The sequence below is a fragment of the Schistocerca americana genome, chromosome X, assembly GCF_021461395.2.
Source record: "Schistocerca americana isolate TAMUIC-IGC-003095 chromosome X, iqSchAmer2.1, whole genome shotgun sequence".
NCBI lineage: Eukaryota > Metazoa > Arthropoda > Insecta > Orthoptera > Acrididae > Schistocerca > Schistocerca americana.
The window spans coordinates 36,355,907-36,374,929 of record NC_060130.1 but is presented as its reverse complement, the minus strand read 5'-3'; the positions used below and the strand labels follow the sequence as shown (position 1 = coordinate 36,374,929).

General features: G+C 38.3%; 1 protein-coding gene across 1 annotated transcript in view; it reads left to right on the top strand.

The window, feature by feature from the left end:
• The first annotated feature begins 10,996 nt into the window (after positions 1-10,996).
• The window catches only part of LOC124555017 (molybdenum cofactor biosynthesis protein 1-like), a 56,060-nt gene continuing 48,033 nt past the window's right edge, over positions 10,997-19,023 (top strand). The window contains exons 1-3 of the mRNA XM_047128762.1: positions 10,997-11,020; positions 11,121-11,158; positions 11,252-11,507. Of these exons, the coding sequence (XP_046984718.1) occupies positions 10,997-11,020; positions 11,121-11,158; positions 11,252-11,507 (318 nt within the window). The remainder of the gene's footprint in view (positions 11,021-11,120; positions 11,159-11,251; positions 11,508-19,023) is intronic.

The window sequence follows — 19,023 nt, the reverse complement described above, 5'->3', positions numbered from 1 at the left end:
ATCACTTTACATACGTTGTCTCAACAAATATATTCCTGGTATTTCATTGCTCTACATTAATTATTTTTTGGTGTTGCAAATTTTTCCGTCAGTGTACCTGGCCTTTCTTTAACCATCCCTGGGGCAATGCAGAATTCTCTTCCCAGTAGCGAGAAAATGCCGTTATTCCAATTTTGAAATCACATAAATTGCCTCTTCAAACGGACAGCTGTCGTCCAGATTGTTTACTCAGTGTCCTGCAAGTTACTTGAACATATGGTTAGTTGAAGGCTGTATTGTGTCCTTGAATCCCCGGATCTTTTGGCTTCGATCCAGGGTGCTTTTCGCCAAGGGCGCTCTACTGAAGATAATTTAGTCCACTTGAAGTGTGCTATCTGAACAGCTTTTGCTCAGCATCAGTTCCTTGTTGCAGTTTTCATTGATCTGCCTGTATATCTTATGATACCACATGGTGCCATAACGTCCTTGCCACCTTAAAGGAGTGGGGCCTCCATGGCCAACTCCTGATTTTTATCCAGAACTTTCTTCCATGTCACACATTTTGGGTACAGGTTGGTGCCTCCCGTAGCATCCCCCCCCTGCAGGAGAAGGGGCTTGCACAAGGTTCTGTTTTGAGTGTCACTCTCCTTTTTGTGGCTATCAATGATCTGGCGGCAGCTGCATGACATATTTTGTCCCCATCATTTTTGTTCGTCCGCGACGGCTATTGCTGGAGGCAGAATGCAGGGAGCAATACACCAAGCACAATCCTGGGCTTTCACTCATAGCATCCATTTTTTGGCTGCCATGACCTACGTTATGCATTTCTGTCATCGTGTTTTTTAGGTCCGGTCTTTGATGCCTAGTTGACATGGCTTCCCCGTCTTTGCCAACTAAAGCAGACATGTAGGTCGCACCTGAATGCTCTTTTATGCCTCAGCGGTGTGGTCCACTCTACTTTGATATGGCTGTATGCAGCATTGGTGCAGTCACACCTAGATTACAGGAATCTCTCATATGACTTTTTATCAGCTTCGACATTACGTCTGGATTCGATACACTATTGTGTGGTAAGACTGGTAACAGGTGCCTTTGGACTAGGCAGCAGTTCCACTATTGTGGGTTCTGCACCATCAAAAATTGATGGCAGCTGCTCACCCATAGTACCCTAACTGTCATCTCCTCTTTCCAGATACAAGATCTACCTCCCAAAACGGCAACACAGGTCTGGGGCTACGATCACCAAGTTTGAGTCTTGGTCAAGCACACAGTTTTAATCTGCCAGGAAGTTTCATATCAGTGCACACTATGCTGCAGAGTGAAAATCTCATTCTAGAAAACTCTTTATCTGTAATTCTCTTTACATATTGGCTATTTTCTTCACATATGGGGGACATGGTCTCATCTGAAAAGTGAAAGTAGGCCTGTAAAAGGAAGGGGTTGGGGGAGGGGGGGGGGGGCAGTTCTCAATTCTTGAGCAGTGACCCTCATGTTTTTTTTTGTGCAATTTGGGTTACTTTATGTTCAATCCTTGCACCCAATTTACTCTTTCATCTACCTACTTTTTTTCTCGTCAAGCAGAATGATATTTATGCCCGGTGCTTAATACCTGTTTGTATCACTTACAATGCTGGTATTTATGAATTTTTTAGCATTTGACTCCGGAAAGACCATTTTTCTTTGTAGTGAGGTCTTGCCAACAGCAAATTTTCTGGATGGAAAGTCGCTCAATCTGCTCATATACTTTAAAATTTAAAAGTAAATCTAGCAATGCTAGAATGTATACAAGATACTGATATACCCATTTTCAAGTTGTTGTTTAAAGATTCGCGACTTTTAAAACTTACGTAGATTATCTTTTTGATGATAGAACTTTACATAAGAAGTTATTAAGAACATTGCGAATATCACATGACGAACAATTGAATGACTAAAGCAGTGTTATCAACCCTCATTCATTGACACATGTAATAAATTCATCGAAGCAGTGAAGTTCAGAGCTGTAAAAATTTCTGAAATTAAAAGTATACATTGCCTAATGAATGTATTATTTTGGGGTGAAAGAACACAATAATTGTTAGTTTTGGAATGTAATAATTCACTATGGCTTCATTTTAATTCTAATAAGTTTCACACTGTAATGAAACATTGTCTAAATGCCTCTCTTTCTCTCTCTCTCTCTCTCTCTCTCTCTCTCTCATTTGTTATAACTTACCGCTGTTATATTGTATTTGTATTGCAGTCATTACATTAAAATTGGCTATATTGATTCTGCAATTTATACTATTATGTTATTGCTAAGAATTGATTTAAAGAATAAACGTATATATTTATTTGTAAGATTTTGTAAATTTATACCACTGGAACTCTTTCAAAATATTTGATTGCGTAATACTGCCAATAAATACAATGACTTTCTTTCTTCTGTTTATAATTGTAATAGATGTTGGACACTTTGACTCCAAGTATGTTATACAGAAACGCAGTGATTTTTTGCAAAAGGCAAAACTATGTGTTCGAAGAATTGTGGAGAGGAGGGTACGTGATGTATTTTAAGTAGGTTATAAAGAGTAACTATAACAACAAAAACAATAAATTATTTGTGATTGGCAAGCTTTCGGAGCCAATGGCTCCTCCAGACAGAAGCGTTGAAGGGGAAAGAAGAAGGGTAAAGGAAAAGGCCTGGAGAGTTCCAGCAAAAGGTGTAGATTTTGGAAAAGTCACCCAGAACTTCGGATTAGGCGAAAAATAGAAACGACACATGTCATATATCAGCTATTATGTAAACACTGTTCAGCTTTCTACATCTGCATGACTACCACCAAATTATCAGTTAGGATAAGTGGGCATAGGCATAGTGTATATACTGGAAACTCACAATATCCTGTTGCAGAGCATGCTCTACAACATGGCATACGTGACCTCGGCACTTGTTTCACCACACATGCCACCTGGATTCTTCCGCCAGACACCAGTTTCTCAGAACTCCGCAGGTGGGAACTAGCACTACAACGTGTCCTTGGTTCTCACCACCCACCTCGCCTTAATTTACGTTAATTTCTCCTGTCTCAGCTTTTCTTCACTGTAATTACTCTTTGCTTCACTCCGTTTTAGCTTTCTACATCTTTCATTGTCTTTCCCGTCTATTTTCACTGCCCCCTCCCACAACTGTTGCATACAATACACTTACCTTCTCACTCTTATTAACCATATACAGTTTTAGTAGTAATCTCTGTCTTGCATATTACCCTGTCTTCCACCTTTAAGCTCTCAGGTTTCCGAATCTTGCCGATGCAGTCCCCAACAATTAGTCTTTCCTTCTCATCCTGTACCGTAAGTCACCCATGACCCATGGTTCTGGGTGACTTTCCCAAAATCTACCCCTTTTCTTAGACCTCTCCAGTCCTTTTCCTTCATCCTTCTTGCTTCCCCTGCAACCCTTCAGCCTGAAGAAGGAGTCACTGGCTCCAAACGCATGCCTATCACAACAGTCTTTTATGTGTGTGTTCTGCCACTGCTTGGTGAGTAGATTTTTTATCTATCCAATTAAATAATTTTATAAAGAGTATCTGTGTGTGATGTTTTTATTGGTATACAACTTGTTATAAACAAAACTTATTTTTACCATTTAATATGTTTCCAGATATTTACCAGTGGTAAAGATGAAATTGGGTTGATTGTACTTGGTTCTGACAAGACACAGAATCCACTTGATTACCCAAATGTTAGTGTGGAGTTTCCTCTTGCACTACCTACATGGCAGATGATATCCTTTGTGGAGAAATCTTTTCATGAAAGTGAAATAAAAAGAGATTGGATAGATGGTGTTGTTGTTGGCATGCAAGTCTTGAAAGATGAGCTAGAGTAATTATTTAAAGCTGTCTGTTTCATGACATTCCTGGAACATGTTCCAGAATGTGTGTTACACAAATCACAGTGACATAGTTGTGACTTTATAAACTTGAATCAATATGTTTTTGTAATGAAAAAGAAACAGAAGGCACAATACCTGCAGAAATAGGAAATTTTTTTGTGTGATTTTACTGCATGAATGTTTTTTACAGTTTTTCAGCTCAATAATTAAGGAGGTATTGATACAAGGCTTTGCCAAAAACCCATCTGTCACCTACAATTCCAGCCCTGTCACTGGCATTCCGTACCCCACAATATGACTGGGCCACTATGAAAGCAGCCACATCATTGTCAAATTCACTGAAACTACTGCATAGCAATTTGCTTGAGTATGGCTGCAGTTGTGGTCTTCTGTTTGGTTTAAGCACTGCGTCAATACCTTCTCTTTATAGCACTCAGAGGTCGCGATCTGCGACTGTTTTTACAAGTGGGAAGAGAACTTTTCCTCTAGTTGCTTGTTTTTCACTGAAAGATGCAAATATTTTAGAATGTAGTGCCCTATGTATATCTGTTAGAATAGCCACAAGGTCTGAAAGTTATTTTCAAATGATTGAGCTCTTCTACAGAGTATTGAAATTCACAGATTCCTCCAACCTGGTCCAACAATGTCTTACATACTCCTCTTCCTCCATGGATTGTTTCCAGTGTTTGGAGATGAAACATTAGGCAGCAAAACGTGCCTTATAACCAAAATCTAATGAACATATAATTAAATTAACTAAAGATGTAATGTTGCACTCTCAGGTAAGACTGATCTTGAATACAAAGCTAAAGTGGAAATTAATTGTAAGCTGCAACATTCATCTCACTTTTTGTTATTGAAATTATTCACAGTGCCATAGGGAGAATTGAGTTTATGTGTTTTATAGAGTCAGATACACGCTGTGGCACAGGGTGCTGTCCATTATTCTCCTGACTATGATGTCCAGCTATGGTAGTCTTCCTTCTTCTTTGGTCTCCATAGTGAATTTGATTTTGTGGCGTGTGGAGTTCAGATGTACAAAGAAGTCAAGAAGTTTGTCTCTTCCATGAGGCCAGATGACAAGTGTGTTATCCACATAACAGAAGAAGAAGAAGAAGAAGAAGAAAAGAAGAAGATGGATTTCCATTTGGTTGACATCAGGGCCTCTTCCTCGAAGTGCACCATAAACATATTCACAATCTCTGGTCAGAGTGGGCTGCCTATGCCGACTCCATCTGTTTGCGGGAGGTGGGTGTGCCATGAGTCAGTGAAGTGGGAAAGTTGACCAAGTAATATGCGTGACGTGTCATACCTCGACCGATATTGAGAACAGAATAAAAAATTCAGAGGCATTACTTTTCAGCACTCCCATGCATATTCTGCATGCAAGAAAAGCTTATGGAGCGGGTTTCTCATTCAGAAATTCTATTTCAGTGTTGGTTGTTTACACGAAGACTGTGTTAAGCATAATGAAAGAAGGAGAAATGTTTATCAGCATTCCAGATTTGGCAGTGGCAGGCTCATGGTCTGCTGAGACTCTGGTTTATTGTTTCACTATATTGCTGCTTGCATTGCTCAGAATCTCATTTTGTGCCAACATAGAATTGGTAGGTTCAGGAGGGCCATGCTAAATGCCTTGCAGGGCCTCAGTAGTGCCACCCAACTAGCACCTGAGAGGGCAGACAAGTGTTCGCTCATGCGTACGTGATCCTGCAGTGAAGTTGTGTACATTTAGTCAGGAAGTGGGCTTGTATACAGTGAGACAGATATCCACACAGACAATGTGATGGCATCTGGAGCAGCACAGACTGTCAAGCCCTTAATGCAGCTCTAGAGAGAGGTGAACTGACAGCGGTGCAACTGACAACAATGCCAGACACAGGAATGGCACTGTGTCATCGTGTCAGACGAGTCTCGGTTCTGCAACATCGTCACAATTGATGTACTTGTGTTTGGAGGCTCTGATGCCAACAGACCTGGCCAGATTGTACCTGTCATTCTCATGCGGGTCCAGCATGTGATGTGATGGTATGGGGTGCAACTGGATACATGTCACAACTTCTGGTTCACATATCCAGTAATTTGGACAGCAGTCATTGCATTTGTGTTTTGTTAAGGCCTATCACTGTGCCCTATTTTCAAGGGCTCCGTGATTGTAGATTGTATTTTATTGGTCCTGTTGTCTACATAGCAGCTTATGCATAAGACATTGGACAAGTCAAGTTATAAATATACAGGCTGAAAGTAATTTCAAAGCATACATATTTAAGCTTACAATAATACACTTTACACACAAGTATTTATATAACACATTTCATAAATTTAAATATTCTTCAATGGAATAAAAGCAGTGATGCTGTAAATATGACTTTAGAGATTTTCCAAATGTATTGACCTCAGTGATAGCTTTTATGTTTTCAGGAAGTTTGTTATAAAGCTTAACTCCCATGTGAAAAGTACCTTTTTGGCACAGTGCTATGCTGATTTGAGTCATATGTAAGTTCCTGTTTTGTCTGGTAAAGTGCTCATGTATATCACAGTTTTTTTTAGCCTCTGGTCCTTGCCTATTACATTTAATTTAAAGAACAAAAGTGTTTCCATAATGTATACACACGGTAATGGGAGAATACCAGATTTCTTAAACAGGGGTTTACAAGAGTCTCTAGGCTTGCACCCAAACAAGATTCTAATGGCCCTTTTTTTGTAGTTTAAAAGTGCTATTAGCTATTTTAGAGTTTCCCCAGAAGGTGACCCCATATCTAAGACGAGAATGAAAGTACGCATGATATGCATTCAATACTGTTTTCTCACTACAGCATGATTTTAATGAACAAAGAAGATAACGTGTTTTGGTCAGTTCTGCATTGAGACATTCAATATGCTTGTTCCATCTGATGTCACTCTGCAGCCAAAGTCGTAAGAATTTGGTTTCAGTACTGTTACCAACTGCTTCGTCATTGATAGAGACTGATGGGATAAACATGTCCTTGTTAGGAACATTGTGGAATTTTAGAGCAACGGTTTTCTTACTGTTTATTGCAAGCCGATTACTCTGTGCCCAGCTGCTAAGTTGTTTCGTGACTGTGTTTACTGTCTGCTGTAACTGTTCATTGTCATCTCCTTTTAGTAGAATCGTGGTGTCATCTGCAAATATGATTGATTTGTGTGCATCAATATTTAAGCTTAGATCATTTATGTACAGAAGAAACAGAAGGGGTCCCAATACGGATCCTTGGGGTACACCACATTTTATTTGTTTATAGTCAGATAAGTGATTAGATACAGTTTTTAGTTCAATATTTGTGTGCTTGACGCACACTGCCTGCATACGATTTGTCAGGAAGGAACTGATCCACTTGTTGGACAGACCTCGAATACCATATCTTTCTAGCTTTGATAGCGGAATTTTATGGTCCACCATGTCAAAAGCTTTTGACAAGTCAATAAAGACTCCTATTGTTTCCTGTTTTTTGTCCATCAGGTTTAGGATGAAATTGATGCACTCATAGACAGCAGTTGTCGTTGACCTCTTATTTCTGAATCCATGTTGTTCATTACATAGGATGCTGTTTTTATTTATAAATTTCATAAGTTTCTCATACATAACTTTTTCCAGTACTTTAGAGATGCAGGAGGAAATTGTGATGGGTCTGTAGTTATTTACATTGTCTTTATCCCCTTTTTTATATACAGGAATAACTTTTGATGTTTTTAACACATCAGGGAAAGTGCCTGCCTGAAGTGAGCAGTCGCATAAATGTGTGAGTACTTCAGTTAGGTTTGATGCGCTCTTCTTTAACACTGTTGCAGGTATACCATCAATACCTGCCAATTTGGAATTTTTTAGTCCTTTTATTGCTTTAGCTACTTCATCTTGTGAAACAGAACCGATGTACATTGATCCTCTACATGTACTTATTTTATATTCATTTGCCTGGATGCTCTTAAAATTTGATTGTAACATATTTTCAGCAACACCTGTGAAAAAGTTGTTAAATGTGTTAGCTACTTCTAAGGGGTTTGTTACTTTTTTATTTTTATGTGATAGTGTTATATTTTTCCAAGGTTGTCTGTATTCTCCACATTCTTTTTTTATAACACTCCACATAGCCTTTGATTTATTAGCTGAATTATAAATGATTTCATCATTATGCATTATTTTTGCTGCTTTTATTACTTTTCTTAATATTTTGGAGTATTTTTTATAGTATGCGCGTACTACAGGTGAGGAATTTTTCGAGTTACATATTTCATGAAGTAGTCTTCTCTTCTGGCATGAAACCCTTATTCCCTTTGTGATCCAGCTGTTTGTTCTAGAGTTTCCCCGTATGGTTAATGTTTTCAGTGGGAATGCAAGTTCAAAGAAATGGGTTAATGTATCAATGAAAGTGTCGAATTTTTCATTAATATCATTCATTTTGTACACTCCTAGCCATTTTTCTTTGTGTAATAAGTTGTTGAAGTAGTTCACATTATGCTGATTATAGCTTCGATACGCTGTTCTAAAAGACATGTTGTTAATAATACTGCCTTGTACTTTTATGCTTCATATTTGAGCAAGATGATCACTAAAACCTGCATTGAAAATTTTTAGTGAGGTGTTGTGTAAACTCTTATTTACTAGAAACTGATCAAGAGCTGTTTGACAAGTTTCTGATACTCGGGTAGCTGCTTTTACTTCAGCCTTTAAATTGAAGGACGTTGCAAGGTTCAAAATGGTCTCCCTATTTCCACTATTCATGAGGAAGTCAATATTGAAGTCACCACAGATTATAAATTCACAATCCATTTTATTTACTTTATTTAGCAATGACTCCATTTTGTTTAAGAAAAGTTCAAAATTCCCAGACGGTGATCGGTAAACTGTAGCAATAACCAGGTTGAACTGAGTAATTTTTATAGCTGCAATTTCATAATCCTTTTCGACATTTGCCCTAGTTAAGTCAGGTAGTGTAATAAAATCTACATTATCCTTTGTGTAAATTGCTACCCCACACTGTTTGCTGTTTTTCCTGCAGTAGTAAGCAGCCAAGACAAATTTGTTTATTTTAGTATTCTGGATTAATTCTGGGCTAAGCCAGTGCTCAGAAATGCATAACACTGAGATATAATTAAGTTCATGTGTTAATAGAACGTTAATTTCATCGATCTTATTACGCAGGGATTGCACATTATGGTGATAAATTTTTAAATCGGGCGTATTCACAATTTGGTAATTGGGAATCATATTTACAGCATCACATACCTCTAGTTTAAATTAGGAATGTCAGCAGCGTTGTATTTTTGTTCTTCTTTCTTGTTTATTTTGTTTTCCTCGCTGTTGGAAGGATGTTCAGGAAGCTGATAAATTGTTCTATCCCTTACAAGTCTTTCTTTGATGTTATCTTTTAACAAGATAATGCAAGACTACACATCACCTGAGCTGTACTGAGCTACCTCGATACAGAGAGTGTTCCACTGTTGCCGTATCCAGCATTTTCTTCAAATCTGTCACCTGTGGAGAACGTCTGTTCACAGGATGCCAAGAGATGGGTATGCCACCAGCCGCCAGCCACCAGTCGCCAGCCACTACAGTTGAAGAACTCTGACATATGACATTCAGTTGAGTAGCATGAAATGATGTACCCATGGCTGTAATCCAACCTCGATTTGATATCCAGTGTGATGAGAGCTGTTCTGCTTTTCCAGTTTCAATACTGAAATTCATATATTATTTTTATGCTATCCTAACCAGATTGGACTGTGGTGTCATACAGCATAAAATATCTTACAACGTGTTGAATTAGTTACGAGAAGTGTAGAACAGCCAGCAGGGGAAAGATGTTGGCAATGAGACAGCTTTTATGTATAACAGCAGTACAGTGTTTCACAGTGCATAATGCTTCCGCAGATTGAGAACAAAATGTGTGGTTTGCTTTCATCCATTTTCACAAACATAGCCTAAAAAATAATGTTGACATTACTGTGCATTTCACTCTGAGGCATATTGCACTCTGAGAATGTTCATCGAATTCAGTTACTTTGTATTATATTTCAGTAACAGTGACATAATAGCAAATTGGACTGTATGAGTTTTTACGGATTTTTTTTCCAGACACACACTACCATTTCTTCAGATTTATTTAATTTGGGTATAAATCCTTTCCAGCATATATGCTGTACACAAAATGTTGAACATAAAATGTAGCTATCTGCTGATTTAACATCTTGCTGAGTATACCGGTACAATATTTTGTTGTAACAAATAGTTCAATGTATTTTACACACTTATAAACTTATTTATACAGTTATAGTAATTTATACCATTACATTAATGTTGTACCTTAATGTTCTGGAAGACGATATTATAAGGAACCTCATACTTTTCCTGGATGATAGAGTTGTCTATAATGAATTATTGCCTGAAAAAAATCTGCACAAATTTGAGTCAGATCATAACATTTCAATTTGGTCCAAAGATAGGCAACTGAGTTTAAGTTTTCAGAAATGTAAATTGGAGCACATCACAAAACAAAAAAAGACAGTATTGTATGACTACATTATCAAATAATCACAGTTTTAATTGGTCAACTCATACAAATATCTGGATGAAATGAAATGGTGACATAGACTCACTTGTAGGCAAAGCAGAATGCAGACTTCAATTCATTGGTAAGATACTGGAAAATGCAATCAGTCTATAGAGGACATTGCTTACAAAATACTTGTGTGGCCCATTCTAGAATATTGCTTAAGTATGACCCATAACAAATAAGGCTAATGGCAGACATTGAATGTATACAAAATAGTGTAGCATGATTGATCATAGATTTATTTGATGCATGGGAGAGCATCAAGAAGCTACTAAAAATTGGAAATGCCAGACAAGTGAAGATAGACGCCAAATATATGACAAAACCTAACTTATGAAATTTCAGGAACCTGTATTAAGTGAGGTATTTAGGGATTATACAATAACCGCATATGTATCACTCCTATAGGGACCATGAAGGCAAGATTAATTACAGCATGCACAGAACCATTTAAAGAATCATTCTTCCCACACTCCACATGAGCATTGAATGGGGAAAAACCATAATGTGTGGTACAACAATGTACTTTGTCGGACAAACCCACAGTGGTTTATACAGTGTGCATGGAGACATGGAATCAGTTGACAGTAGCTGGGTAATGGTTCATATTGATTCCCATTTCCCTGTTGCAGTAGGTGATCTTATGCCTCTAATTATTTTTTCATTGCTATCTTAACTTGCATTCTTCAATTCAGTTTATTAACCCTTCTTATCTCTTTGTATTAGGGCAAATGTACAGTTAACTTTTGAGGAATTTGTATTTTCAATTTATCAACTGGAGTTTTGTTTCATATGCAGCAGCAATGTTACAAATTATTTGTTTCAGTTTCTTTAGAATAATTTGCTGTTTCACGGGTGCTTTGAAGGAAATAAAAGATCTCGAAAGTGTCTTAATGACAACCGATGGCCTCATGTTGACAAGACAGCTGGTTGCCTTGCAGAGGGCAGGGCTTGACGGTCTGAACATCAGCTTAGACACCCTGCAGTCCCAACGCTACAACCAGATCACGAGGAGGAAAGGCTGGGAGCGTGTCATGGTTGGCATAGATCTAGCCTTGCAACTTGAATACGACCCTGTGAAGGTATTACTAGTGCAGCTGTCATCGCATGCAGACTTTCATAAACAAAAGATATAAATCTGTTGTTAAGAATATCAATACAAGAATCACCATTTTAAAGCAGTATGCCCACACCCTCGCCCCCATCCCCGCTCCCACCCTCACCGCTGTCTCCACACTGCAGCTGTAAGTGAAGGAAGGTATATTAAGACAGAAGAAGTAAATTTTAGTTGACGATGCTAACAGTTTCGTAGTTTATACAACATAAAAAGGATGCCTTGCAAGTTTACCAATTAAAAATCTTATATTTTCCTCCCAAGAGAGTCTTATGAGACTCAAGATCTTTACAGTTTCTCTTTTTTTCTTTTGTGTCTTTAGTTTAAAATAAGTTTCCACTATTGTGGTGTTGTTTTGGTAAAAATACTCGATTGTTTGGAAAAATTATTCTTAATTCTGTAGTCACATTTTTGTTGTGTCTAAGTGCTACTGGTTTCAGTAGCAAGTGCCAGCATCAGTTCATCTTATTATCAAACATTTCTGTGCAAAATAAAAGCTGACCACTGTGGCCGAGCGGTTCTAGGCACTTCAGTCCAGAACCGTGCTGCTGCTATGATCGCGGGTTCGAATCCTGCCTCAGGCAGGGATGTCCTTAGGTTAGTTAGGTTTAAGTAGTTCTAAGTCTGGGGGACTGATGACCTCAGATGTTAAGTCCCATAGTGCTTAGAGCCATTTGAACCATTTTGCAAAATAAAAAGCTTCTGTACAACTGCAAACTAGACATACCATTTTCAGGGTGCAGTTCACATCTATTGAAAGCACAACTGTGACCTTTACTTTTAGTAGATAAGACACCTGCTGAGGTAAGTGACTTGATGACTGCACACAAGAAGTTGTCATTTATTCCATATGTAGCTACCATGCAGACTCATATTTTGTATTAGTTTGACCTTACTCTTCCAAAAGGTTAAACCTTGTCTCTGCAGCCACAGCTTCCTCTCTTCAGCAGTTGTCTTCATCTCCATGTGTGAAGAAAATCCCATTCATTGATCATATTGTTTAAGTAGGATGTTCTCAGTCATCCCCTTGTTTTCTTACCTACGATCTTGCCTTCAGAAATGTTTTTTAAAAGATTATCATCTCCAGTTAAGTGTCCAGTGTATTTTGCTTTGCCCTGGCCTATAACTTTCAGTGGTTCTTTCTTCTCTCCTATTTCCTTTAATTTTTCTGTCAATGCAGATAGTTCTTGTACTTCTCCTCCAGAACCACATTTCAGCAGGTCTGAGGCGAGCTTCCTTTGGCTTTTCTAATGTACAGATTTTGCATCTGTGTGTCAGAACACTCCACACAAAGGTCTTTACAAATATTTTCTTAATGTGGAAGCTGATATGTTTATTCAGTTGCAGCTTCTTCTTATTTTGGAAGGAACTCTTCACCTGTGCTATTCTTTTCTTGAATGCCTTGAAATATTGATTGTTTTCTTGCAAAATGCTACTGAGATATTGAATTTCAGTTCCTTTCTTGAGTTGCTCATTGCCTGTTCTTGTGTCAGTCCTACCTCCTCCTCCTTTCTTGTCTGTAGCCATAACTTTTGTCTTCTTTGTATTCATTTTTAGCTTTAGTTTTACAACTTCTTGATTTAAGGCCTGAAACATTTTATTTAGTTCCTACTCTGATTTACTATTGTGATGTCGTCAATCTGCAGTGTATATGCATGCAATTAAGTTTCCATATCGACATCATGCTCCAAAAACCACCTAACTGTGTGTGGCAGGGGGTACGTCTCATGCCACCAACTGATCCCCTCTGCCTTGTTCCACTTGTGAACAGTGCTTGGGAAGAATGACTGTCAGTACACTTCTGTATTATCTCTAACTTCTCAAATTTTCTTCTCGTGATCATTTCGTGAATTGTATATGAGAGAAACTATTATGTTGTCAGACTCTTCTCGGAAACTACTCTCTCGAAATTTGGGTAGTAAATCTTTCCGTGATGCACAACTGCTCTCTTATGGCATCTACCACTGGAGTTGCTGAGCATCTCTGTAATGATCTCACAGCGACTAAATGATCCTGTGACAAAACACTCCGCACTTCATTGGATCTTCTTTCTCTCTTCTGTCAGTCTTACTGGGTAAGGACACAGGGGTAATTTACATTCACTTAAGATTCTTCCTGTGAATCTTAGTCTGGCATCTGCTTTTCTATTGCTGTTTTATGTGGTCATTCCACTTTAAGGTTGCTCTGGATAGTTACTTCTAGATATTTTATGGTAGATTCTGTTTCCAGCAATTTGTCATTAATAGTGTAGTTGTACAGTATTGGATTTCTTTTCCTGTGTGTGTGTGTGTGTGTGTGTGTGTGTGTGTGTGTGTGATATGTTACATTTATTTATGTGCAGGGTCAACTGCCAGAGCCTACATCATTCACCAATCCTCTGCAGGTCATTGTGCAAATTGATACTGTCTTCTGTTATTGCTACTTTCTGATGGACAAGTGTAGTACCTGTGAACAATATTAAGGAGCCTCTGACACTTTCTACTGGATCATTTATATACATTGTAAATGTAATGGTCCTATCACATTTCCATGGCGTATTCCAGAAATTACCTTTTGATTCTGGTCATCTTTTCTTTGTTGTTGCTATTACTTCCTTGATGAACATATTAAGGAAGTAAGGTGATAGAAGGCACCCGTCTCTCACTGCCCTTCTGGTTTTCCTTCTTTCATATCCGGTTCAGTACTCTGACTTTAGTATATACTCAAAATTAATCATCTGTCCTTCCACTTTGGACATTACTTTAAGGAATGATGATATAATGGTAATCTGTTTATTAAACAATATTTTAACGATACACTATGCTTTCTGATCATATAGTGGCTTGATGATGGAATTTGATACTGAAATTAGTAATCATTAGACAAAATAAAAGTGAAGCTATAATAAAAGAAAGTAATATTTTGGATCATGTCAGTTGTTGTTCCAAACAACTGCACGTCAGGAATAGGTTCAAATGGCTCTGAGCACTATGCGACTTAACTTCTGAGGTCATCAGTCGCCTAGAACTTAGAACTAATTAAACCTAACTAACCTAAGGACATCACACACATCCATGCCCGAGGCAGGATTCGAACCTGCGAACGTAGCGGTCATTCGGTTCCAGACTGTAGCGCCTAGAACCACACGGCCACTCTGGCTGTCCAGGAATAGGTACTAAATTATTTGTCCGCTGATGACCTCACAGCTTAGAACACTAAAACACAAATGTTAATTGTTTGCTATGTGCCCTGGTAGAGTTTACAGCTGTTTACAGTTCACAATTGGTTGTTGGAGATTGGACATTACTCACATAGTGTATTTAGTGCACAGTGCAGAAAAAGGCAGTGTCCAGAAAAGTAAACAAGTGTAAAGGCAAAAGTTTCATGACAGGATGTTGTGTCACCATACTTGGAAGACAATTATAGCCAAAGACAGAAATTTAAAAGAAACTGGCTCATTTGAGCTGCGGAGACCTAGTCGAGGATTCTCAGTAGATAATTGTTAGCACAGTAGAATTTATAAAGAGACAATGTCAGTTCGTGTCAGGGAAGGTTGATTGGTAAGTATCTATCAGCTTTCTCGTAAAACTCACAATTTGAAGAATACACATCAAGGAAAACGTAGAAGTCCAACAGTGTCAAATCTAGACAATAATATCGATCATCCAACAGTTTTGCAAAATCCCCAGTTGTACTTTACTTACTTACTTACTTACTAACTTACTCAGATTTGCTGTGTACCATACAAGGAACTGGTTTCCACTAGTTCACTTGATCAGCTGCCAAGTTCTCACCTTCCTCCAAGTTTGTGTCCATGGATTGAAGATTCATTGCAAAAGTTCCAGGTGTTAAAAGGTCTTCCTGTACATCTGTATCTGTCCATTGATTTCAACAACAGTGTTGATTTTGGGATTCTTCCACCTTACATGCGTAGAACATAACCTGCAATCCTCAGTCTTCTTTCAACAATAATTTTGTGCAGGCTGTGTAGACCTCTTATTCTCAGCACTTCATCGTTTGTAACTTGGTTGGGTTAACATCTTCAGAATTCATCTCTAGCATTGTTGGTGAAAAACATGGAGACTGTGTGCTGATTTTACTGACATTTTCCAAGTCTCACACATATAAACGATAAAGGAGTGCAGTCAAAGCTTTGTTGGCATATTACAGACCTAATTGCCATATGGACTGATTTTCCAGTTCTGCTGGTGATTTCTGCATCTGTGACCTCATTATTACATATAAAGCTACCGAGATATGGCAATCTGTCAACATCTTGTATTATCTTCTATTGCACTGTAATCGGGGAAGAGACGAGTAATTTCCACTTACTTTGCACATTCTGTTTACCTTATCCCTATTAATTTTCAGCCCTACACAATAGGGCATTTAATGAGAAAGCATATAAAAATTAACTTGATGCCTTCCAAGGAGACGGTCTCTACTTAGTCTCTACTCCTTCAAGCCTGACTTTGTAAGTGTAGACCAGACATGGCTTAAATTCAGAGAAATAGTATCGACATCAATTAAGAGATATATACCAAATAAATTGAAAGGATACCAAATAAATTAAAAGGGTGGTGCACAAAATATGTCAAAACTCAGCTGCAGAAGCAATGAAAAAAAGCATGTCAAAATTTAAAAGAATGCAAAATCTCCAAGATTAGCGATGTTTTACTGAAGCTCGAAACTTAGGGTGGGTTTCAGTGCAAGATGTGTTTAATAGTTCCCATAGTGAAACTTCGTTTTGAAATCTGGAAGAAAATCCAAAGAGGTTCTGGTTGCATGTGTAGTACACCAATGGCAAGACACAACCAATACCTTCACTGCGCAATAGCTGTGGTAATATTACTGATGACAGTGCTACTAAAGCAGGGTTACTAAACACGGATTTCTGAAATTTCTTCACCAAAGACAACAAAGTTATTATTGCAGTATTCAAATCAAGAACAACTGCAACTGTGAGTAACTTAGTAGTAGCTCTCCTCAGTGTCATAAAGCAGTTATGTTTCTTTCAGAGAATGCTGATACAATAGCTCCATTAGAAATCATATATAGCCCTGGAGATTCTAAAAGGTATCAGATAGATTATATAATGGTAAGACAGAGATTTAGGAACCAGGTTTTAAATTGTAAGACATTTCCAGGGGCAGATGTGGACTCTGACCACAATCTATTGGTTATGACCTGTAAGATTAAAACTGAAGAAACTGCAAAAAGGTGGGAATTTAAGGAGATGGGACCTGGATAAACTGAAAGAATCAGAGGTTGTACAGAGCTTCAGGGACAGCATAAGGGAACAATTGACAGGAATGGGGGAAAGAAATGCAGTAGAAGAATAATGGGTAGCTTTGATGGATGAAGTAGTGAAGGCAGCAGAGGATCAAGTACGTAAAAAGACGAGGGCTAGTAGAAATCCTTGGGTAACAGAAGAAATATTGAATTTAATTGATGAAAGGAGAAAATATAAAAATGCAGTAAATGAAGCAGGCAAAAAGGAATACAAATGTCTCAAAAATGAGATCGACAGGAAGTGCAAAATGGCTAAGCAGGGAGGGCTAGAGGACAAATGTAGGGATGTAGAGGCTTATCTCACTAGGGGTAAGATAGGTACTGCCTACAGGAAAATTAGAGAGACCTTTGGAGATAAGAGAACCACTTGCATGAACATCAAGAGCTCAGATGGAAACCCAGTTCTAAGCAAAGAAGGGAAAGCAGAAAGGTGGAAGGAGTATATAGAGGGTCTATACAAGGGCGATACACTTGAGGACAATATTATGGAAATGGAAGAGGATGTAGATGAAGATGAAATGGGAGATACAATACTGCGTGAAGAGTTTGACAGAGCACTGAAAGACCTGAGTCGAAACAAGGCCCCTGGAGTAGACAACATTCCATTGGAACTACTGACGGCCTTGGGAGAGCCAGTCCAGACAAAACTCTACCATCTGGTGAGCAAGATGTATGAAACAGGCGAAATACCATCAGACTTCAAGAAGAATATAATAATTCCAATCCCAAAGAAAGCAGGTGTTGACAGATGTGAAAATTACCGAACAATCAGTTTAATAAGCCACAGCTGCAAAATACTAACACGAATTCTTTACAGACGAATGGAAAAACTAGTAGAAGCCGACCTCAGGGAAGATCAGTTTGGATTCCGTAGAAATACTGGAACATGTGAGGCATTACTGACCTTACGACTTATCTTGGAAGAAAGATTAAGGAAAGGCAAACCTACGTTTCTAGCATTTGTAGACTTAGGGAAATCTTTTAACAATGTTGACTGGAATACTCTCTTTCAAATTCTAAAGGTGTCAGGGGTAAAATACAGGGAGCGAAAGGCTATTTACAATTTGTACAGAAACCAGATGGCAGTTATAAGAGTCGAGGGACATGAAAGGGAAGCAGTGGTTGGGAAGGGAGTAAGACAGGGTTATAGCCTCTCCCCGATGATATTCAATCTGTATATTGAGCAAGCAGTAAAAGAAATAAAAGAAAAATTCGGAGTAGGTATTAAAATCCATGGAGAAGAAATAAAAACGTTGAGGTTCGCCGATGACATTGTAATTCTGTCAGAGACAGCAAAGGACTTGGAAGAGCAGATGAACGGAATGGATGGTGTCTTGAAGGGAGGATATAAGATGAACATCAACAAAAGCAAAACGAGTGTAATGGAATGTAGTCGAATGAAGTAAGGTGATGCTGAGGGAATTAGGTTAGGAAATGAGACACTTAAAGTAGTAAAGGAGTTTTGCTATTTGGGGAGCAAAATAACTGATGTTGGTCGAAGTAGAGAGGATATAAAATGTAGACTGGCAATGGCAAGGAAAGCGTTTCTGAAGAAGAGAAATTTGTTAACATCGAGCATAGATGTAAGTGTCAGGAAGTCATTTCTGAAAGTATTTGTATGGAGTGTAGCCATGTATGGAAGTGAAACATGGATGGTAAATAGTTTGGACAAGAAGAGAATAGAAGCTTTCGAAATGTGGTGCTACAGAAGAATGCTAAAGATTAGATGGGTAGATCACATAACTAATGAGGAAGTATTGAATAGGATTGGGGAGAAAAGAAGTTTGTGGCACAACTTGACCAGAAGAAGGGATCGGTTGGTAGGACATGTTCTGAGGCATCAAGGGATCACCAATTTAGTATTGGAGGGCAGCGTGGAGGGTAAAAATAGTAGGGGGAGACCAAGAGATGAATACACTAAGCAGATTCAGAAGGATGTAGGTTGCAGTAGGTACTGGGAGATGAAGAAGCTTGCACTGGATAGAGTAGCATGGAGAGCTGCATCAAACCAGTCTCAGGACTGAAGACCACAACAACAACATATAGCCACTCATTTGATAAAGATCCATACCTAGAGACTGAAAAGTTGCTCAGGTCACACCAATGCTCAAGAAAGAAAAGAGGAGTAATCTACTAAATAACAGACTCATATCACTAATGTTGATTTGCATTAGGATTTTGGAACATATATTGTGTTTGAATATTATGAATTA